The 22,984-nt window shown below is 40.9% G+C and overlaps 1 protein-coding gene across 28 annotated transcripts in view; it reads right to left on the bottom strand.

Moving 5' to 3' along the window:
* Positions 1 to 7,423: 7,423 nt before the first annotated feature.
* ANK2 (ankyrin 2) overlaps positions 7,424 to 22,984 on the bottom strand; it is a 601,138-nt gene continuing 585,577 nt past the window's right edge. For 17 of the 28 annotated variants that reach the window (XM_074341892.1, XM_074341900.1, XM_074341899.1 and 14 more), the window contains 8 exons: positions 20,450 to 20,723; positions 18,524 to 18,815; positions 16,090 to 16,182; positions 15,523 to 15,606; positions 15,248 to 15,412; positions 13,946 to 14,128; positions 12,448 to 12,539; positions 7,424 to 9,714 (listed from right to left, as the gene is read on the bottom strand). In XM_074341892.1, the coding sequence (XP_074197993.1) occupies positions 9,531 to 9,714; positions 12,448 to 12,539; positions 13,946 to 14,128; positions 15,248 to 15,412; positions 15,523 to 15,606; positions 16,090 to 16,182; positions 18,524 to 18,815; positions 20,450 to 20,723 (1,367 nt within the window). In that variant the 3' untranslated portion in view covers positions 7,424 to 9,530. The remainder of the gene's footprint in view (positions 9,715 to 12,447; positions 12,540 to 13,945; positions 14,129 to 15,247; positions 15,413 to 15,522; positions 15,607 to 16,089; positions 16,183 to 18,523; positions 18,816 to 20,449; positions 20,724 to 22,984) is intronic. The other 11 variants (XM_074341990.1, XM_074342017.1, XM_074342006.1 and 8 more) reach the window with 1 other exon arrangement.

A 22,984-nucleotide genomic window follows, 5' to 3' on the forward strand; every position in this document is an offset into this window, starting at 1 on the left:
GCAATTGCATGATTATATGCTTCGGAAAAGCTCCCAAGAAAGTCATTTTCTCTAAAGACAAAACTGACTTGCCAGCCAGCTGCAATTAATAACGTTTTATTAGACATTTGGGCTGCCTTTCATTATACAAGTAATTCCCAATATGATGGAGTAGTTATTATAAATGTGGCTTCTGGCATCAGAGCTCTCACATCCCAGCCCTACCGCTCCTGGTTGCGAGACCTTGGGCAAGTACTTCACTTCCTTGTACCTCACCTTCCTCTGCGGCAAAATGGGAAGGCTAACTCCATGTCCCTCAACAGGAACGTTGTAGTGTACAAGCAAAGTGCTTAGAACAGTATCTGTTCATAAGAAGCTCTCAAAAACTGTTAGCTATTTTTAAAAGAATAGAATAATATCTAAACAGATTTGGGTTTAAGTAGCTTTTACTTGTTTAATAAACTTCAATGTGGTTAAATTTTCACTGAACGGTCACTGTAGTCACTATGTGAATCTGACTGCAAGCTACAATCACAGCCTGTTAGAGCTGGCAGAGGTCTTAAAGTCTTCCAGCCCACACCCCCTCCCCATTTTCCCAGTAAAGCTGAGATTTGGAAAAGTCCAGCAACTTTTCCAGTCACAGATCTCCAGAGCTGGGAGATTTCCACTCTATTTGTAGCGGACACCACCTGGAGCCGCTGGGCAAATGACCTACCGTCTGCTGCCCTCTAGTGGCACGTTGGGGAAATTTTCTTATGAACAATAATAGAAAAAAGATCATACAGTTCATTTCTGAATATGGGAGGGTGGGGGTTAGGGGTACTGAGCCTCCGTGGAGTTGAAATTTCGGGTATATCTTGTACCAGGCCCTCAGTATTGTGGTTCCATATCCACATTTCCCAACTGAGGATTGTGTAAGTACTATAGTATTTACTATTGAGAAATAGCTGCATGTAAGAGCACCCTCACAGTTCAAACCTGTGTTGTTCAAGGGTCAGCTGTAAAACAAGAACTACTTATTTGCAGAAGGTTCAACAGGCATGTACCAAAGTCTATATGCTATTTGCATTATGAAGTGAAAGTTAAAACTACTAGATGTTTGTTACTATTTATATTTACCAATAGCTAAAATTCTTTCCATACAAATCACATGCAGAATTATTCCTCTTTTTGCATACAGATCTTCCTTAACTTACAGTGGGGTTATGTCCTGATAAACCCGTTGAAAGTTGAAAATATTGTAAGTCAAAAATGCATTTAATACACTTAATCTACCAAACATCATAGCTGAATCTAGCCTACCTTAAAAATGCTAAGAACACTTACATTCGTCTAAAGTTGGGCAAAATCATCTAACACAAAGCCTACTATATAATAAAGTGTTGAATATCTCATGTAATTTATTGAGTTCTCTACTGAAAGTGAAAAACAGAATGGTTATCTGGGGACAGAATGGTTGTAAGTGTATCAGATGTTTATCCTTGTGATGGCGTGGCTGACTGGGAGCTGCGGCCACTGCCCAGCGTCATGAGAGAGAATCATACACATACCATTAGTCTGGGAAAAGACCCAAATGGAAAATCCTTAGTGCCTTTAATTTATTTTTAAAAATCCAGGTTACTAGACAAAAAGCAATGAAGTAAAAGTTATTTTCTATTAAGAACAAATTTTGCTCAAAAGTGCAATATCATTTGTGAATACATCTTAAAAGTAAATTATTTCGATTTGCATCATGTAACAAACAGAAGAATCCTCTATTTGTTACACATTCTTTCTATTCTTTTGCTTTAAATAATTTCATGAATGCATTAATTTTGACACATTTACATGTGCTGATTCATAAATATTCCATAAATGATATTACTTTACAAAGAGACAGGTGAACAAGCTTTGATACAAATGAAAATGGGAATATTTTCAATGAAATTTTGCCATTTGCAACAACATAGATGACTTAAAGGGTATTATGCTAAGTGAAATCAGCCAGACAGAGAAAGACAAATACTGTGTGATATCCCTTATATGTGGAATCTAAAAAATACAACAAACTAGTGAATATAACAAAAAAGAAACAGACTCACGGATATAGAAAATAAACTAGTGGTTACCAGTGGGGGAGGGGCAAGAGAGGGGTAGAGGATTAAGAGGAACAAACTATTATGTATAAAATAAGCTACATGGATATACTGTACAGCACAGAGACTATAGCCAATATTTTATAATAACTATAAATGGAGTATAACCTTTAAAATTGTGAATCACTATATTGTACATTTGTAACATAATATTATACATCAACTGTATGAAAATTCTGAAAATCTTACTAAAATTAAAAAAAAAACCCTAGTTGGGGGGTGTGGCAGGAAAAGAAACAAAAAAGGAATGCTTTTGCTGGTGATAAAGGTAATCTGTATATTGGAATGCACAAAATGGAGCCTGCCCCAGTGGTCTGGCCCACGTCACAAATCTCAGTCAGCCCCCACTGTCAAAGAAACATAATATGCCAATCACACTGATCACAAGCCTCCGACTTAGCTTTGGCTAGCTTACCTGACTCTAGAAAATAGGACCTGCAAACCTTGTAAGGGAATACATGACCTCCTGGCCAATTGTGCCATTTCCAAGTTGCCTCCTCTAGTGTTCTATCAAGCTCACTTTTGCCCCCAATAAATAAAGAACATGAAATGTGTTACTAAATTGTTCTGTTTCTGTCTTATGATGCTGATGATACTGAAGGCCGTTGAGGAGAGACATGTGGTTGTGTGTGGTATGGAGTCAGAGATAAGGTTTTCTCTCTTATTGCAAAAGCTGTGCCAAGATGGGCATGACTTAAATGTTCTTAACCAATTTATTTGAACATTTATTAAGAAAGTGCTGATCATTTTAAGGGAGAATATATGACTTCTGACTTCTTAAAAAGATACAAAAATCAAGACTGGATACTACATTTTACCAAATGCCTTTTGGCCATCTATAGAAATGATCACAGATTGTTTTTCTCTGTTGACCTTTCAATGTGAGTAATTAAATTAATAGCTACTAGTAATGAGCCATTTTTGCATTTTGGAATGACGTCACTTGGTCAGAGTTTGTTATTTTTTAAAGTGTGTGCCAAATTATATTTGCTATTTTATTTGTGATTTTTACATAGCTATGCCTTAGAAAAACTGGTCTATGGGTTTTTGTTAATGTTGTTATTTTGAATGTTTTTGATTGTATCCTGTCCAGTTTTGGTACCAAAGATATGTTGCTTTGTAAAAAAAAAAAAAAGAAAAAGAAAAAAAAGGAAATTTTCTGTTCTCCCAGGGCCCTGTGGCAGTGTAAATGCTATTGGAATTATCTGTGTAATTAAAGCTTAATAGAATCCATCTGTGACAGCACAGAGTTCTGGCGCTTTCTTGGGGGGTTAAATCTTTGGCTACATTCTTAATTTCTCCCACAGTCACTGAGTGTATTAAAATCAGTGTTCTCCAGAGAAGCCAAACCCATAGGATATATATAAGTAGATAGAAAGAGACTTATTGTGAGGAACTGGCTTACGCAATCTTGGAGGCTGAGAGGTCCCGCGATCCACTGTCTGCAAGCAGGAGGCCCACGGAAGCCCGTGGTGTAGTTCCAGCCCAGCCCGAAGGCCCGAGAAGAAGGGGGCCATTGTACAAGTTCTGGTCCAAGTCCCAAGGCCGGAGAACCAGGAGCACTGACATCTAAGGACAGAAGATAGATGTCCTAGCTAAAGCAAATTCACCCTCCATCTGCCTTTTGTTCTGTTTAGGCCCTTAATGAACTAGATGAGCCTCACCTGTACTGGTGAAGGCGGGTCTTTACCCAGTCTGCCCAGCAAACGCTAAACTCCGCTGGAAAAAGCCGCACAGACGCCCAGAAATAATGTGGTACCAGCCATCTGGGCATCCGTCAGCCCAGTCAGGTTGACAGATTAAATTAGCCATCACATTGGTGTTTACCTTTATTGTCTCTTCTGTGATCAATTTTAGTAATTTCTGTTTAAACAAAATCATCTCTTTTATTCAGGTTTCTAAATTTACTTACATAAAGTTAGGTCATTTTTTTTTTATAAATATTTCTTCCCTGATTATCTCCCTAAAGGTGTTCTGTTTCCAACTCATGTGTGTGTGTGTGTGTGTGTGTGTGTGTGTGTGTGTGTGTGTGTGTGTTGGGGGGGTTCCCTGACACCAGCTGGATGGGTCAAATCTGACACCATCTACCCAGAGACAGCATCAGATCCCACCGGTTAAGGGCTGGGTCTTACAAGACTGTCCCTTCCCTCACCCCACCCCTCTGCCCCAGCTTCAGACGCTAGTCAGAACCCCAGGTTGTCTCCTGTGTCACCAACCGGCTCTAGAGGTGCCAACGACCACCTGTGACTCTCAGGGGTGACAGCATGTGCTTGTGGAGGCCATTTTCTGAGCTATCAATTATTTGTGAGTTACTTGGAAAATTCACACGGGGTCCAACTCATTCAGAAGTTGCTGCTATGCGAGTTCCATGGAAGCCCTCTGTCACAGCCTGGAGGAGCGCTGAGCTCTGGTCCACGCCCAAGAAAAACAGGCTCGATGTGTATTTCATGCTGACATTGATATCCCATTGTTTCTGCACATCCTCAAAGCCAGCTGTTGTGTTCACATCCACCTCCATCAGTCCAGGGCCCTGCCAGCACTTCTCTTTGAAGCAGCTGAGCTGGCCCTGCTGCCAGTGGGGAACATTCATTAGGGGAATTTGGGTGGCTTTATCTAATTCCGCAGTTTTGAAAGTGAAGAAAAATGAAAACCAAAAATAGAGTATGTGTGGGAAGTTTAAAAAAAGGATCGGAAACCAGAACCATGCTTTGAGGGCCTGGGAAGAAAAAGAGACCCTGAAGAACCCTTCCTCTGAAGGGGAAGTGAATCGAAGGGCGAGCTGACAAGCGTGTCCCGTGAGCCCCTGAGAGCAAGCACTTAACTCTATTCTCTGACCTGGAAGGCTAACACTTTCAATACCTACCCAGAGCTCACTCCTCCCCACACAAGCGGAAGGTCACAAGTATGAGTCTGTAACTAATGGCCTTCAAGGACACACAGGCCACCGTGGCACTCCCGGATTAGAGGGGTTGACAAATGGGGCAGGACTGGCTGCCCTCCCCTGGTCCGGTGAGGCCGGAGGATTCTGAGGCAGGCACCGTCGGCCCTCCTTACCCTCGGTCCGCGTTCATGGATTCAACCCACTGCAGATCAGTTTTTCTTTGGTTGAATCCCTGGATGTGGAACCCACAGATTTGGAGGGCTGGCTTTACCACACAATTTTGCGTAATGAACTTGAGCACCTGCCGGTTTTGGTATCCGTAGGGGTCTGGAACTGATCCCCCTGGGCTAACGACGTATGACTGTATTATTACCTCTTATTTTACTGATGAGGGAATTGTGTTCCAGAGGGTAAACTTTCATGAAGTCATGTAAATATTGACATAGCTGGGCTGATTCCAATCCAGTCTTATCCAAGATCAGCTATTTAACCTCTGTGTCATATTACTTCACTGAAACATCTCAAGGATTTATCAACTGAACACTTCCACTGATTGAAGAGACCCACTGAAGTCCTACAAATACCACTGTCACATCTCTGGCTACTGTCCGTAACAGCTCTACCCAAAGTATATTCATACATATCATTTACTCCATACCATGGAGCTAATTCAAAGCAAGCAAGAAAGTACTTTGGTTTTTCCCAGCAAGTCTGAATGTAACCAAAAAAGAATATTTTAACTTGTGTGCAGGATTTGGGAATCAAAATTTTTCTTATGATAGTTGAAAGATTTTCTTAAATGTTTCTATTATTAGAGTGAGAAAAAGTTGTATTACATCTTTACTTAGGTGATTCATTCTGAGATTGTGATTGTAATTGTAACTTCAATTAGATCAGAAACAGAAATCATACCTTAACTGAAGGAAGGAGAGTGTGTTTTCAAACAGGTAGCAGCAGCTGAAGACAGACTTTCAAACAGTTCTTTTCAAAAGTGTAATGAAAACAAGCAGACCATCTTTGTGCCATTAATCACGAAAAGCATGTCGTGATTTGGGTTCTCGTTAAGTATTTGTTTAGCTTCCCTTTATCTGTTTATTCATGTGCTTGTCTGCTTGCCCACACCTAGACCTGTGATGACATAAATTAAATGACACAGGCAACTTCAAGTTCAAATTCAAGTCTGTGTCAATGTGCCTGTACGGAATTTGCACCTCCTTATGGCTAATTCAAGTCATTTATGAGCTGTACATAAACTTCCCTCAGTCTGGAGGGTTCCGCCTCACCTTACACTTTAAATATATTTCTGTAAAAGGTCATATAAACCACTGTTCTTTTTGTACTGGGGTCTGCACACCACATAATTAAACGTGGGGAGACACTGAGCAGCCTCTGATGCTTTCATCTCCTTGATCAAACTCAAGGCAATGGAAGCCCAGAGCTTCTGTCAGCAGAAAGCACAGCACATGAAACAGATGGGTGGAAGATGGATGTTCACTCACACACTCCTACTTGGGAAAATTTTTTTAACTTTGATTCTTTTCTTTGAAAAATTTCAAGCATAGTTGGTACTTTAATTTTGGAAGATCTTGTAAATCAACCAGGCAGGAGAGCTTCCTATCTCATACTGGGTAAGATGGAAGTAAAACCCACTCAGTTTTTAAACCATGTCTTTCTGTTTTTGCAGTATAAAAATATTATTACAGCAGCACTAAGGGGATTTTTCAAAAACCAAAAAATATGCTCCAAATAGAACAGGTTTCAGTTTTGCATATTCCAGCCCTTGTCTTTTATTAATGGATCCATTTATAATTTCTAATTCTCAGGCTATAAGAAATGAATAGAACCCCAGAGTGAAATGCTGTTCCCAAAGGCAGGAGGTGTTTTCGGAGAGTCCTGACCTTATAGGAGAGAAGTGAAATGGGGCCCCAGGCTGTGCTGCTGACCCCTGGTTACCCTCTCTCCTCAACTCCTCCAGGCCCCATATTCCTATTTCTCATTTACTAGCGATCCCCAAACTAAAAATCAACTTTTATCTTCCCCCTTTGCATAAGAGTAACAATAAAATTTCTCTGAGGGCAGGGTCAACATCTTTCTATTCCTCCCAGGGCTTAATACAGAGTTGGGCTTATCACATTCTGCTACCAAAGGAAAACGAGAAACTTGCACATCTTGGGGAGTGACGGAATTGTTAGGGATCTTGATTGTGGCGGTGGTTTCATAGGTGTAGACATCTATCAAAAGTCACTGAATTGTGCATCTGAAATATGTGTAATTTACTCTACAGAAATTATACCACAATAAAGTTAAAAAAAAAAAAAGAACAAAAGCAAGTCGTGCCTTTCTTTTGGCTTCACATCTATCTTGTCTATTAAGTTTCTCATCTCCTGAAATCACACGTGAGTGATAAAGAAGAACCAATCACTGTTGCCACATTTAACACTTGTACATTTTATTTAATTAAATCAGCCATTGTACACATTGCAGCTATGTATTGTTAGTGTTGTATTTTTTTTCCGTTAACTAATACATGCCCTCATAGATATATTCAATTAGTGTTATCACCATGGGAACAAGATGCTGATTCGTCAACTGAAAATTCACTTCTTCTCACAGTATTCAAGTTTTTTGATTACACAGCAAAAATCAAAACTGAAAAAAAAAAAGGTGAATAACCATTATGTTGTTACACAGACATCATCTGCACTGCAAATAACACAACAGAAATGCTTTTCTTGAGCTCCAGTGAAGGTTTGGACAAGAAGGCCGTGGTGAGTCTCAAAAAGGTTCACCACTGGCCTCCTTCATTTTGGCTGCCAAAGAATGCTTTATTTCCTATCCAACTGCCAAACAGTACTAGCCTTTGAGGCTTAGGAGATCTGGCTTGTGGGAAACCTCCCTCCCAGGAAATTTTCTCTCTTGGCAACGTTACTTGAAATGATGAAGTGTCATTGTTTGTCGTATTTGCTTTTGACATTCGGAACAATGAGTCATTTTTGCACAACAGGAAAAGACCAGATAGAATTGGAAAATGTTTAATCCCTGGAGGATAGACTCTGGTTTTTAAAATCTTTTTAATCTCATCTTCATTGAATATACTTTTCTTTAACAAATAACTGATTCAAAATGTATACTGTTTATATGAATATATTTGTGAATATATATATATATGTTAAAATGCTACACAGCGTCAACCACTAGAGGAATAAGGAATAGGACGTGGAAATCACTCAGATGATTAAAGTCCCTTCTCTGAAACAAACAGGAAAGTGCACGAACACACTTCAGAGTTTCCAAGGGAGTTTGGATTTCAAATAAATAAATCAAAAATTTTAACCCAAACCAAATTTTTCAGGATTTCTCAATCTAGTCTGCAAGCTAAAAAACAGACCTAGCTGAAAAGTGAACAGTGCTTGCTGAGGGTCAAAAGAATGAAAACCATTAATGTGATCAGAAGAGGGGTCTGGACTGTGGTTTTGATTCTTCAATGCTACATGCAGGTATCAGAGAAGATATAAACCCAGAGGGGGGGTAAAAAAAAGAAGAAGAAACTACTCCAACATGGTGAAGGAGCTTAACCATTTGTGTAGTGGGCAAATCTTGTTTCCAATGAATTATCTACAGTGCAGTGGCCAGGAGAAAGTACCACCAATAAGACAGCGTGGTTTGCTAAAGCAGCAATGAAAACTGGAAAACTACAGTAGTTATAGCTTTTTAAAATACCCTGCCAACGTGTCCCAAATCCAAAGGACCTGAAGATGCCGGACAGCACAGGATGCAGCTGCCAGCACCTGAGTACCTTATTGTTTCCTTCTGGTCACCTCCACTCCCTTCCTGCCCTCCCTCAGTGGCTGTTGGCAAGTCATAAATCACGGCTGGCCAGCATCAGCAGTAAGTGCTTAGTTAGGACAGTTCTTCAAGGTTATTAGTCCATCGCTAACTAGGAGCAAGGGCTACTCTGGAAGTTCTAAGGACATGGTAGGTCTGAAGTGCTTCTTTTGCAGTAGAACTGTGTCATCATTCGATTGTGTTAGCAATATCTTAATGAATCGTTGTTCAGCAATTTCTAGAGGCCTTTTTTCTGTGATGCCCAGTGTAGTTATGACAGGCAGTGGTTTTAATTTTAACGTGTTGTCCATCTGAGCATTTTAGCTACATATTGTACACAGATCTCTCTTTGTAGGATTCCTATGTGTCATCATTGGAAGAGGTCTGCCGGTGAAGTTCTTCTGTTCAATGGATTTTCATGGAGCTTGTGCAGAAGCCAAGAACAATGGAGGCGGCCAGTTCCCAGGTTAGCACAGACACAACAAAGTGGTGGATACAGCATCCAGAATGAAGGATGCTATCTTTGGTCACAAATTAGCTTACAGTTAAAGAGGATGGGGGAAAAACTCAAATGAGATGCCGTGTATTTGCTAGACGTGGAAATATCAGGGTATCCCATTAATCCGGCCAGTTAGGTCAGCCCTCTAATGAAATGGGAAGTTGCATATCAAGTGAATGCGTGGTTTCTGTTGTGAGAATTGGGCAGCCCCTCATTTGGCCTCTTGCTTCAAGTCCTCCTTGCAGAAGTGCCGAAGGAGTTGCTGGAGGTCGTGTTGGAGGTCGTCCTGGTCTAGTGCTTCTGGGACATCCTCCAGGTGCTCCAAGTAAACGCGTTTTCCGTGCTGGTCCTTCACCACAGCCCTCTTCTGGGTTCTAGCTTTACTCATGGTTGTCCTGGAGGGAAGAGACGAGAGAATATCATGCTCTCTCTTCACTGCTAACAGGCAGCCACTACCTTTGGTATGAGGGGACCCATGACGTCAAGGTAGTGCTCACTGTCTTACCCCTAGATATTTCTACACCGGGGGCTAGTGTAACAACTGCTGCCACATTTTCCCCCATCTTCACTGACTTGTGAGATTTTTTTTTCAAGTGTTTTGGAACAAGGAGTATTTTTTTTAACTTTGAGAAATATTTCAAGTAAGTGAAACCATGCTTTCATATGATTCTCTCAAAAAGTAACCATAGGCTCATTCATGTTTTGATTAGGGTGAGCTGATGTAAGAGAACGTGGCTCCTTCTGAAATAGCTGTTCCATACGTACTTTTTGACAGGGTACAGAAAATAGTTTTTAATTAAATTTCTTTAAAACACCACAGCTTCCAGCTTAACCCATAAGTCACTTCCCAACTGCCCAAAAGTGTTCTCAGAGAACTTTTCCACATGGCATAGACCTATAAAAACTGCAAGATGACCCTATCAATATACGGGAAGATGACTACCAGCAGGAGGTGAAGGTCTGCCCGGGCTCCTGCAGCCTCATCTGGAGATGGAGAGGGAGGGGAGGAAAAGGGAAACCACCAAGAGACAAATCTCTCCGCCGTCCTCTCAGAGCCCATGCTCCAGGCCCGCTTTATGCCTCCCATGGCCACTCGGCAGTCTGCGGCTTTCTCGGCCCCCTCATCAGACTGGTGATTGCTTGAGAGAAGGGGCTCTGACGTCCGAGGTTATCGGTACTGTCTATTTTCCTGTGTTCTTACCTGAAAGGGATTCTCTTGTGAGTCGTTCCCTCTCTACTTGGAAATAATGCTTTTTCATTCCACAAAGATGTGGTGAACATGTTTTACAGGCCAGGTGCTATTATTATAATAACAAATCAGGAAACTGGATCTCAGAGAATTTAAGCAGAGCTCCAAGTGAAAAATAACCCAGTTAATATGTAGCGGGGCCAAGAGTCAAAGATTTGTTAAAATCACCTTGAGTTTTAGAAAACGGCTGACTTCAGCCAAAACGCGTCCAGCTTTCCTTTGGACAGCTCATCGCCTCCTCCTCCTCTCGTGTTCTCTTACCTCCTCTTTCCTTTGATTCTACATGTGAATTATTTTGTATCTGAAAGCAAACTTTAATTTGTTCCTTTGGATAAAATTGTCTAATTTAGTTCCAGTGGTTGAAATCAGGATATGTTTTCTAACCATTCAGCACCCATATACAGTCTTTTCTCCAAAAAAGCAAATATGTGACTATTTCTGCCAAAAGCTGGTAGAAACATCTACGGCATTGGTGTTGGGGGTTAAGCTTCTGTCAGAGGAGAGGACATTCCCTGGTGTCTTGTGCCCAAGTATGTAGATGAATGTGTTTATGCACATGCATATGTATCCGACTCAAGCAACGGGATGAATTTACTTGTACATATCTCAGGGGAGCTGTGGGTATGATAAAATGTGTTCAGCAACATATAAGATAAAATGCTGTAGATCACAAATTGTCTTCCATAACTAAGTAGCTCTGGAACTGGACTGAAATGTCTGTACCCCTGGATTCAAATTCACTAGCTGTCACTGAGAATTTTGAATTAACTGGTCTCTAAATCTATTCCCATTTGAAGATCTCACGATGCCAGGGTGTGCGTGGTTTATGTGGTTCCATCTGAACAACTGGATAAAAGACTTAAAAGTTCAGAGTATAAAAAGCACTTTATCCTTAATTCATGTAGCACTTTTAAAGCTCTGTGAGCAATTACTCTCTTAAATTCCTAGCTGGGATTGTTTTTCACATGTGGTTGGAGGGTAGAACTGTGACAGAACCTTTAATTTCACTGTTCTAATTATTATGTTCTACAGGCTAAAAAATAGCTTGGTAGAGTATTATAAATGACAATTTTTCTCTTCAATGAAGTGAAAAGCACAATAGTAACTTCAATTCCCATTGTGTCTTTTCACTGCGAAGCTGAGAACATTTTATAAATGCTTACAGTGCTGCTAGAGGCTCAGAAAAGTGAGGGCAGAACCAAGGCAACAGTGCCCAAGTTCACACATTAAATAGGTGATGAGGATGGGGGCAGACCAGAGAGCCTCACAGCCAGATCCTCTCATATGCACAGTTATGAGCCACCAACTGCTTTTATGATATTTTGCTAACTTATTACGGCCCCTGGTTTCAGCATCGCTGGATACATGTAGGTTCATGGGTATCAAACTCATGCTCATGTTATTGGCCACTCACATGCAGAATCATGAAACAGCTTGCTTCAAAGAAATGAAAAAGCATATGCCATTCAAAGGAATGATTTATCAAGATTGAGCTGAAGGCAGTTGGTCACAAGATTAATTTGTGAGCGACTGATTAGAGTCCTCTTACAATGCTCTCCAAATCTATCAACACTACGGAATATCCCAGCTGGTTGGTCTCAATGAAACTGATGACTTGCTGAAAACACAGGGAGCGACTGTGTAAACAGTCATCTGACTATCATCATGCCTTAGTCTTACTCGTAAAGCATCAAGAGGACACTGCCGGTATGGCACAGTGCCAGATCTACCTCTTGACAGAAGCCTTAGACTGCAGGGAGAGTCTGCAGTTCCCAAGGGGCCTTTGGGTGTACGCAGGGGCTCTATTTTCCTTTCCCTGAAATTAGAAAACTTTTTACAGGTGTTAGTTGGCAAAGCATCACCCCATGCTAACCCAAACCTTCTAATTATTGATCCATCCTCCTTCAGGACTTCATTCTCTACTAAACTGGGGGAGTGGACTTTCATGTGGCTACCTGTGTAGCTCAAAGCCTAAAGTGAGGGGGAAAAAAAGAAAACAAAGCCCATCATAAACCATAGATTTTAACATAATCTATTACTTTGCTTAATAAGTAGTCAGTATGAAAATATATGCTTGAGAGGATAAAGAAAAACAATTGTTAGGAGCAGATCTAAGTACTGAGTTTTATTTAACAAGTCTGTTATATTCCTCCCATTTGTTGTATTACTTTACAAGTGTTGTTAACTATACTGGTTGACTTCTAATTTCCTCCTTGCCTCACCCAATTCCTTTCTATAGTGCAGACTCTAATTATAAATTTAATGAATTATGACCAGAGGCAAAAACAAGCAACAAACAAATAAAGCCCAAACTGCAGAACTCAGATAATTGATCATTTGATTGTCCAAGGTCACCAACTGTCAAAATGTGAAGAACTGAAAGTATTTAAAATAAGGTTTGCTCTTAATATCCCAGTGCATTCACACATAACCTCAACACATACTGTGGGTATGAGAGGACAACATGTAACATTTAACTTCAAAATGTTTCAACAGAAAAGAGTGTTTTATAGATGTTTGTACATGCCCACCATCCCTTACTTGAAACTCTTGAGGCCAAATGTGTTTCAGATATCAAATTTCTTTTCCTTTGGGATTTTAGAAAGGTAATATGATGTACATACTGTATATTCTAATATCCCAGATGGGATGGGGACAGCATCCTGTAATCAAACCCATTAATACAGCAACAGCAAAACATGAATATTCACTCTAGTAGAATAAAAAGACACCAAGTCATTACAGCCTCACGTCAGTTCCCATTAAGTTTTACTTTCAAAGTAGCTTGTTACTAACTCACAAAATTTGCTTTGGTTTTCAGAAATTGGGGATTTTTGAATTGTAGTAAGTGTTCATGGATGTTATTTTGGACCCATTTCCTAATTATTGGAAATTAGAGCTTAAATAATTACAAATGCTTGTTTAAAACATCTCTGGGTATAAAATATATTTGGATCTTCTGTAATGCCTATCATTGGAAACATCTGAGACTATCAACTAGGAAAGATAATTTGCAACATTTCTTTCCCTTACTAATTGGGAGTGCAAGTCACTTCTGGGACTTTTAGGCAAGATGTACAATCATGTCTCAACTTTGGAGATTCTGATTCTGACTCAGGATTCAAGAGAATCCTGGTTAACTGGGTTTTTTTTAGAGCTCTTCAGGTGGCACGAATTAACACCATAAGTTGAGGAAAATACTATTTCACTGTGTATGTCAGTCAAATGGGAATTCTACTCTCTTAAATTATCCTGCACCCATCCATGAACATATATAGTGACACAACAATAAATCATATCATGTTCTTCTCAAACACAAAGCACACATAAAACACACACACACACACACATACATACAGAGGATGATGCTTCTATACCTCTTCAAAGTCATCTTTGGCTGAAGGAAGATCAGTGGCTAAGCTAGAATCCCCCAGATGCTTCTCCATCCTCTCTCCGTGTACCATAGTTGTTTTAACAACTTTGCTGACTCTACGGCCTTCCACAGGTTCAGCCTGAAATTGTGAAGTACTGCACAAAAGGCTGGGCTCAGACACAGTGACCTGATGAATGAAGGACACACAGCATACAGTTTCTGACTGCCAAAATGTAACAATGATGAATTTTTCCATTAAGATAAAACACACCCATACACTACAACGGTATACACTGAAAACAGTATTTTGTAAAAGAGTTAGAAAAAAAATCTATAATCGGCTGGTCATGTCTATATAATGACTGCAACTACCCAGCACCAAATCAACCACTTAATTAGTCACCTGAATGAAAATCGGTCAGGAAGTTTCGTGACTAAGAAGCTGACTGCTCAGTGCAACACAGACATAGCGCCCTGGGCCTGAACCCTCTTTTCCCATGTCTAAGTGGTTTGTTTTGGCCTTCTGAAGATAAAATTAACCTCCAAAGGAGGAACTCTCAGAGACAGGAAAAACTGAAAATGTAGATTTGTAGAGAATCTCATGTGTATCATAGTATCACTTTCAGGATCTGAATGAATGCAAGGCAGTGATAACGTCATAAATTACATGTCAGAGAGAGTAAATACGTTTCTGAAAGAGGGAAGTAAAACAGGAAGAGATAAAACTCTAAGTCAAGGAGTTTCTGGATCCTGGTTTTGGTGACTCTGAAATGCAGAAGTTTGAAAACCAAACATTTATCTGCAGTGCCAGAAAGAAGGCTGCCATGCAGACTGGGTGCGTCTGCACAGGGCTTTTCCAGAACCTACTGCTCGCCAGCCGGTGGGATTCTAGTCTTTTAAAATCTGACTTTTGGATTTCTGCTGTGGTCAAGTATTAATTAAAGAGCAAAAAGAAAGAAAAAGGACCAAATGAGTGTGTATATGTCCATGAACGACTGAAAAATTGTGCTGAACACTGGAATTTGACACAACATTGTAAAATGATTATAAATCAATAAAAAATGTTAAAAAAAAAAAAGAAATAAAAAGGACCAAAGACAATGAGTACAATGGTTACAAATCTCCCTGATGGTTATTTAAACATTCCACAAAATCATGAAACAAAAAAATGAATGTTAACTGAACGCAGACTGCCTTATGGATGGGAGAAGTGAGGCCAGTAGGAATAAACAATCTCGTCCCTCTCTTGTGAGCTCGACTTTACACCTCTCCATAAAGTCCGTTCTGGAGAATCAGACGGTCTCACCTCTGACTGTTCCATGTCACTCTTCAGTACGATGCGCTTTATGACTTTGGAATAGCCATCCCCTTCCTCAATGTTGACAGGATCCTGTGGCATTCCCTGCATCGTAATCTCTTCTTTCTCTATGCCATCAGAAGATACGTACCGCCTAATGATTTTCCTAGTAACCTGGAAGATATTGTATTCATGCATCTTGTTTTTGAGTGACAGTGCCGGGTTCTAGTACATTTTAGACAGGAGGTTTGAAATCAACCAAGTTATGATACTGAAGACAATACCTTTTTCACCACAGTGTGTCCGCGCTCATCAACGTATTCTTCTTCAGTGACTGATTCTGGGGTTATGTCGGGCATATCCTCTCCCTAAACAATTAAGAGAAAAGGGTCACTTCTCTGTTTGGCATCAATGCTGAGGAACTACTCCCAGGTGCTTATAATGCGAGGAATGTTAGAAAATTAAAGGAGCTTTGAGAAGCATTGCTGAGATGCCAAATCCTGTCAAGTAGTATGTTTAAAAGAAAAAAAAAGGTAGATAATAACATGCTAGAAAATCTGATCAAAGTTAGCTAAAATTTAAACAAAAAACAAAAACAGATAAGCCAGAGGTGAGGTGGGTGGAACTGAAGAGGCGAAATCTTGCTCTTGCTGCTTGCTCTCTTGGAGGTAGGCTGTATCATTACTGCTGCATTTCTTTACAAACGTAGCTTGGGAGGGTGAAGGAGTCTGCTTTCTAAAGGCCATGCACTACCGGAGGAGCATGCCGAGCCCTCTGCTCCAGGTCAGTCACTCTCCATGGGTTACAGGGACCCAAGCGTCCCGGACGTGCAGTAACTGAACAGCTGGTACCTGAATAATCACTCGCCGGCGGACAACCCTGGTAGTTAGCATCGCCTCCTCATCTGAGCTGGCCTCCAGCTCACCTAATTCCTCTGTGAGCTCCTGGTGGAAGCACGGAAGCATTGTTTTGTTTATCGCACTAAGGAATGTCTTCACTACTGGTTTCTGCTTTAGCTCACACTGGTTTCTGAAAGTTTTATTCAAGGAGGCTTTGGTGAAAAAGCCAGCAAGGGTGAAAACAGTGCATGTGAGGCTCCAACTTCAGTGAGAAGATAGCTTTTTGTTCACTGAATGAAAAAAGAAAATTCTGGAATTCTGAGAGCTTTCTGAGCACCCATCTGTCAAAATCCGTCAGAGGAAATAAGCAGCTTCCCCACATTATTTATTGGACTTAATCTCCTGAGGTATAACCAAATGTAAACATGGGCCCTAAGCAGCACAGTAAAGCCACGGACACTAGGGCTGAGGCTGAGAATGATTCACCCAAAGGTAAAGAAATGTCTTATGCTTGTAGCAGGACTTTCTGCAGGAAGTCAAAACTTCCTGGGGCTATTATCTGGCCAGCAGTGCATTTCCCTGCCAGCAAGGAAGGCAGGCTATGGACAGTATTAAACTCATTCTGTAGAGAAGCTGAGGTGCAGAGGTCAAGCCAATTTTATGCGTCTGGCCCAAAGCCAGAGCCAGAGCTAATAACATAATTTTAGATTAGAACATGTCTTGGGAGCCATATATCGAATCACTCTTTCCTAATGGAATGCTATTTAAAAAAAATTTTTTTTCTCAACATACTAAAATACCACTTATATTTCTATATTCTTTCCTGCTAAAGGAAAACGTGTAAGTTCTAAAGCAGGTTATACTTTAAATACACTCAAGAATCTGCTGCCTGGAAATATGGTCAGCAAGGAAAATGATTGAAATTGGATCCTCAAGTCAGGGTTATGAGAGGTTAAGGATCAAAAAAGGAAGCTGGAGAGATAATTGGAAATTCAACAAGAATAAGCAGAACAGGCCTGTATAAAGAATGAAACAGAATGACTTATCAAAGTTTATTTATATGCATAGAACAGATTAAATGTATGAATTATCCAGGTAACTGTTTTTAACCTATACTTCAGTTAGATTCTGAGACTGAAATTGGCAACGTTTAAGTCAGACAGCATCTATGAAACATTTTCACTAGAATTCACTTAAGCCAAGAACTTGAGAGATGAGTAATTCTGCACAAAGGCAAACTTGGAATAGAAATCCATTCATGGGATGAATTCATCATTTAAGATAACTGCCAAAATCAGAGAATAGTTCTCATCTGCCGGGAACTCTCCTAATTTTAGTTGTGATTTTAGATAAATCCTGTCAGCAGATGTCACACTCATAGTGAAAAAAAAAAATTTCAAGCCCAAAGATATGTTGCATCACACTTTAATTCTTTCATATAACTCATTCTTTCCTAGTGAGACATATATTCATGCTTTAAAAAAACCTTGACACACAGTTTTTGAGCTCAAAAATGAAAAATACTATCTAATTTAATCTACATTAAGTTAAGTTTAATTCAAACAGATTCTCACACTTTGTGGGGGAAGGGTATGAGAGTCCTCTAGGGAGAAACAGAAAATGCAGACTCTTGTCCCCCTCCCCTACCTGGGATTCATCCTGATTCAGGAGTTCTGAGGAAGCAGGGATCAAGTCCTCCAGTTAAAACTGAGGGATATGAACCACCCAGACCATGTTTTGAGAATAAATGGTTTGAATGAGTTTCTTAAGATGGTCTCCACCCCTCCGGACAATGTCAAAACTCACTGATGACAAAGAAGGAAAGACGGTGATGCAGATCTCATGCCACTATTGATTTTCTGACACTTAGAACCAGCCATCACTTTAGGCATAATGTCTTTTTCCTGTCATTCTTAAAATAAATAGAAGATCTCACTTGGAAATAATCCTTCCTCTAATGAGAAAAATTTGTTTTGGGAGGTAGAGCCCACCCGACACCCGCAGTCTGTGTGTCCGTCCTGATGGCAGAGACAGACACGGACAGACTTAGGGGTGCAGGTCTGGCACTTGCCCCCTGGCTGGCTGTCTCACCTGAGGCTCAGTTCATCCCCGTCATGGGCTTTCTTCATGCCTAAGACAACTAATTTTGAAAAGCTACGTCAGGTACAGTGTTTCACCCCAGTGTTCATTTTTCTTAGCAAAAGGGTTTATGACTATAAAATGAGGGCTTACAGTCAAGTAGCTAGAACAGGAACTATGCATCTTCTTTTTCAAGATTCACTGGTTTCTAGATTTTAAAAGGGACTGAGGGCTTCGCATGGCCCAGGTTAATTAACTTGGCGACCCTTTTTGTTTTGCAGTGAAAACATAAGTCATCAGAGAAATGGAAACAGAGGTGTGTAGCTTTGTTACAGGTGGGCAAGGAATAGAGCAGAGGAGATTTTACCTTTTGAAAAGCTGCCTCTTCATCGAGCCTCTCAAAAGCCCGCGGCTGGTCCTCGGCAGACTCCACTATCACGAGGCTGCTTTTCCGGGGCGAACCCTCCTCCCTCCGTTCTGGGGGCTCTTCAGGTTCTTGTACGATGGGAGAGTCTCCTCGCCCGCTCGATGTCGGGGTCTGGGGGTACGGTCTCTCCTCCTCGGCAGGGCTGCTGACTTCCTCAGGTGTCTGGCTGGGAGAGCCAGGTACTGCCGTGGCCTTTTGGGTCTCTGATACTTCCGTCCCTGGGGTGGTCACGCTGAAACAGAAAAGCCCAATTATGCCACGAGAGCATATGCATTTCTGCCCCTGCTGAAGCAAGGAATCTGGCAGGGAAGACGGGACTTGTCTTCACAGTCCATGGAAGTCTCAAAAGGTTTTGTAAAGTTGGTCAAGAAATGAAATGTGAATAGAAATCATTATGTAAGATACAGAGTTACAGCTCACTGATCTAACATTAACTGGGAAATATGTATTCTAAAGATAAATATTGTCCTCAAACGTATTACTATTTCCTAATCTCTACAAAGTAGAGATAATAAATAATATTAGTGATATTAAATGCATGATAATTTCATCTTTTCTTCGATAACTCAAGGTACTCTGGATGATTTAAAGAGGTTTATATAACAAAGATCTGTAGACACTAAGGCTTTTGAAGCAAGAATCAAAATTCGGCAGAATTTTTCAAAAGCAATATATAAACACCATGTTAATACAGTTATCATAGTTATAAATACAGGGAGATTCTCATTATACCTCCAGGAAACTGTATTACTTGATAGGATGATCTACTGGCATTGAAATTCTGTCTGTGGCTGTAGTTTGGGGAAAACTAATGCAACCTTTATCATGTCAATTTCTAAAAGAAAAAAAAAATCTGCTGTTTCTGCGCCTTTAATTTTCTGTCACTCTGTAGAAATTAAATGCCCAAAGTGCCTTTCTGATAAGCCCTCTTTGCTTCCCATCTTTTTCTTTTTCCTGCTTTCTTTTCCTTACCTCTTCTCTATGCTCGCCCCTAAAGTCTAAAAGTAGATGGGCTAAGGGGCGGTGCTCAGGGAAGAAAAGATCATTTCAATACCCATCTTACCCTCTTCTCAGGTTCCAGTGACCCCAGCATAAAACCCACTCGACAAAGGAGAGGCTGTGATACAGTCTCCTGACACACTGTTCTCAGATTTCGAGGCTGGGACATGCCTGCCATTCTCAGGATCCATTTGCTTTTTCTAGAGGACAAGTGTCACTTCTTTTGCCTTTGCTTCCAGAAAGCCCAGAACTTGAGTTCTAAGCTGACTATGCTCTGCAACTTTCTTTAGCTGGAAGCTCTCTAGAAGACATCTCTGGATCCCACTCCAACCCCCAATGGTCTTTCATCCTGTGTGAAGAATTAGTGCTGCATTTCTGTTTTTATTGTTAGCCACACAGGGGCTGCTTCACCTACACTGTCAGGGTGCACACTCTGAACCAGCCAGGGTGCAACGGGCACATACAGAGAGAAGTGAGGTGCAGCAAATGTACAAGTAAGAACTGCATGGTCTACAGTTTAAACAATGCTTTCACAGACATACCCTGGACCTTCAACCCTGTAAGATGAATAAGGTATATATTATTATCATAATTTATAGATGTGGAAACCGAGACTCAAAGGGCTTAGGCATTTGCCCAAGTTTACAGAACAAGAGGTTGGTTCAGGTGGACCTGTGCGGTGCAATGCCGTCACAATGATGTCTCGTAGATATTTTGCTTTTTTTTTCTGTAGTTCTGCCACTTGTTATGGGTGGGATCATTCAAAAACTATCTGAAAACAATTTACGCTTGTATATGCCTGGCACCCTCGCCCCACAGGCTTGCTTCTTTGGAATTACATTGAACAGGTTTTCATTTGCAACTCACAAGTATTCCTGCTGTTCAAGAGATGACTCTTCAGGCTGGTCCTGCATTTTCCCTGAGAAATCCTGCTGAGCGTGCTCCTGGTGAGTCGGGGGAAGGTGCTCTGTTGCTGAGATGTCCCCCTCAGTTTTGGGGATGGAATCCTGAAAAGTGGAGTAGCCGACAGAAATGTCTTCCTCTGAGACGATGGGAGGATGATCGCCCTCTTTGGAATCAGCCTGCTCCTCTTTCTGCTTGTGCTGTGCAGTGCATAGCTCCTCCTGAAGTACTGAGAACCCTACAGGGGAGAACGATTTAAATTATGCATTTAATTGAAGCTAAACAATATTAAGTGGGTACTTATTAAGTAACTGCTACATGCCACATCTGTGATAGGTCCATTGTTATAAAGCTGAAGGAGGCACTGTCTCTGCCTTCACGATGCTGACCATCTTGGGAAGCTCAGGAAGTAAGGGATACTAAAATGCAGAGCGGCTGGGCCACAGCTGCCAGTCAATGAATGAGGGAGCATCCAACTCAGGGTTAAAGACTCAGGAAAGGAAATGCAGAGAGTGTGACATCTTAAGCAGATCTAATGGTAAGCAGATATCAACTGCAACAGTTAAGGCACAGAATCTATGTGGTAAGAAGAAAGTTAATAATAGTTAATAATAATAATAATTAATAATAGCTAACATGTTCTGAATATTTACTCTCTGTCAGGCAATGTTCTAAGTGCTTTGCAAGTAGTAACTTGAATTAAACAACACTCTGATGTTAGCACTCTTTTTATGGAGGGTTTCTTATTTCATTATATCCAGGGCAATGAGGAGTCATTGAAAGAGGTGTGATTGACATGCATCTGTCTATCTATTCACTTAACAGATATATATCGAGTATTGACTGTGTAATTGGTGCTGTTTAGATGCTGGATACATAGCAGTGAGTAAGACAGAAGAAACTTCTGGCCTCACTGAACTTGGATTTCTGCAGATGCATGCTTATGATAACTTTTAGGAGACAAGAAACCCAGGGTAAAGATACACAGTAAATCAGGTCAGTACTTTAGGTAGACCTGTCAGGACAGGCTTGTCTTGGGAGGTGATACTTGAGCAGAGGCGCAAATAAAGTGAGAGCAAAAGGTACCTGGTGAACACTCCAGAATGGAGGGAACAGAAAGCACCAGAGCCCTGAAGCCCAAGAATGTGTCGGGTGCCCAGGGAACAGCCCAGAGGCCAGGCGTCAGGGACTCGGGAAGAAGGGAGGGACGGGAGGTGGGACACGCTACGAGATTCTTGGTGCTCAGTAACACATGGCATCATGTAAATCTAGGGAAAGTAAGAGCTGCAGAAAGACTGAGGAAGAATATCCTGCAAAATAGGGGAAAAGGAAAACCAAGAAGAGAAGGTATCGTGGAAAGTGAGTGAAGAAAATGTTTCCAGAACAAGGGACTAATTTTTTCTGTCGAATGTTACTAAGGGGTAAAGGAAGATAAGACAATATTGTTCAGTGCATTTGGCAATGAGGAAACAATTAGTGAATTGTGCAGGATTCTTTTTGTCCAGTGGGGGTGACAAAACCTGCTACGGAATTCTAGTGACAGTTCTGGAGAGAATGGAAAGAAAGACTATTCTCTGGAAGAGATTTCCTACATAATGGATGGAGAAACAGTGATTATACAGGAGAGCACACTGAGTGAAAGGAGTCATTTGCTTTGCTTTATTTTTAAAGCTGGGCTCTATTAAAGCATATTTTGATGCTGTGGAGCAGGGTCTACTGGTAGGAAGCCAGAGTAGATAATTGCAGAAGTAAATTAGTCCATGGTTGGTAAAAGGGGATGAGATCCTATGCAAGGAAAGAGATAATGGTTTTAGCAAAGCCAGGACACTGCATAGAGAAGGGAAGGCAGAGTATACACACTGAGATGCATTTGGGTTGGGAGATTTTTGTGGTGAAAGAATATGGACATTTGCTTATGGTTATTCCTATTTTTTCTAAGAAATACTAAATGTGGTCATCAGGTTGGAATAAATAAAAAGGAGAGAAATGCTGGAGGCTTGAAAGAAGAAAAGGTGCAAAAATAGTGATGCGTGAGTATCAGAAGGAGAAAAAGGAGGAGAAAAAGAAGGAGAGTAAGTGAGCATGGAAATGAATGAGGGTGGATTAGGGAAACTTTAATACTGAAAAGGTGGTAGGACCACTGGATGTCCCAGTGGGTTTGGAGAATTACTGCAAAAAGGCAAAAGAGGAAGCAAGTGTAATGCTTCACTGGAAGTAGTACAGTCATTGATAATGATTTAGTTTTGGTTGTGGGCATAGGAATGGGTCATTAAGGTGGAGAAAAGACGCAAGTATCAGAAGTGCTGTCAGGGAGCAGAGGAAAGGGCGTTGGATGGAGCATCCTTTTTGATGGTTGTCATGAACTGAATGTTTGGGTCCCCTCAAAATTCGTATGTTGAAACCCTAGTTCCAGTGTGATGGTGTTTGGGGGTGGTACCCCTGGGAAGTGATCAGGTCATGAGGGTAGAGCCCTCATGGATGGGATTAGTGCCCTTATAA

This window comes from Camelus bactrianus, chromosome 2, assembly GCF_048773025.1.
Source record: "Camelus bactrianus isolate YW-2024 breed Bactrian camel chromosome 2, ASM4877302v1, whole genome shotgun sequence".
NCBI lineage: Eukaryota > Metazoa > Chordata > Mammalia > Artiodactyla > Camelidae > Camelus > Camelus bactrianus.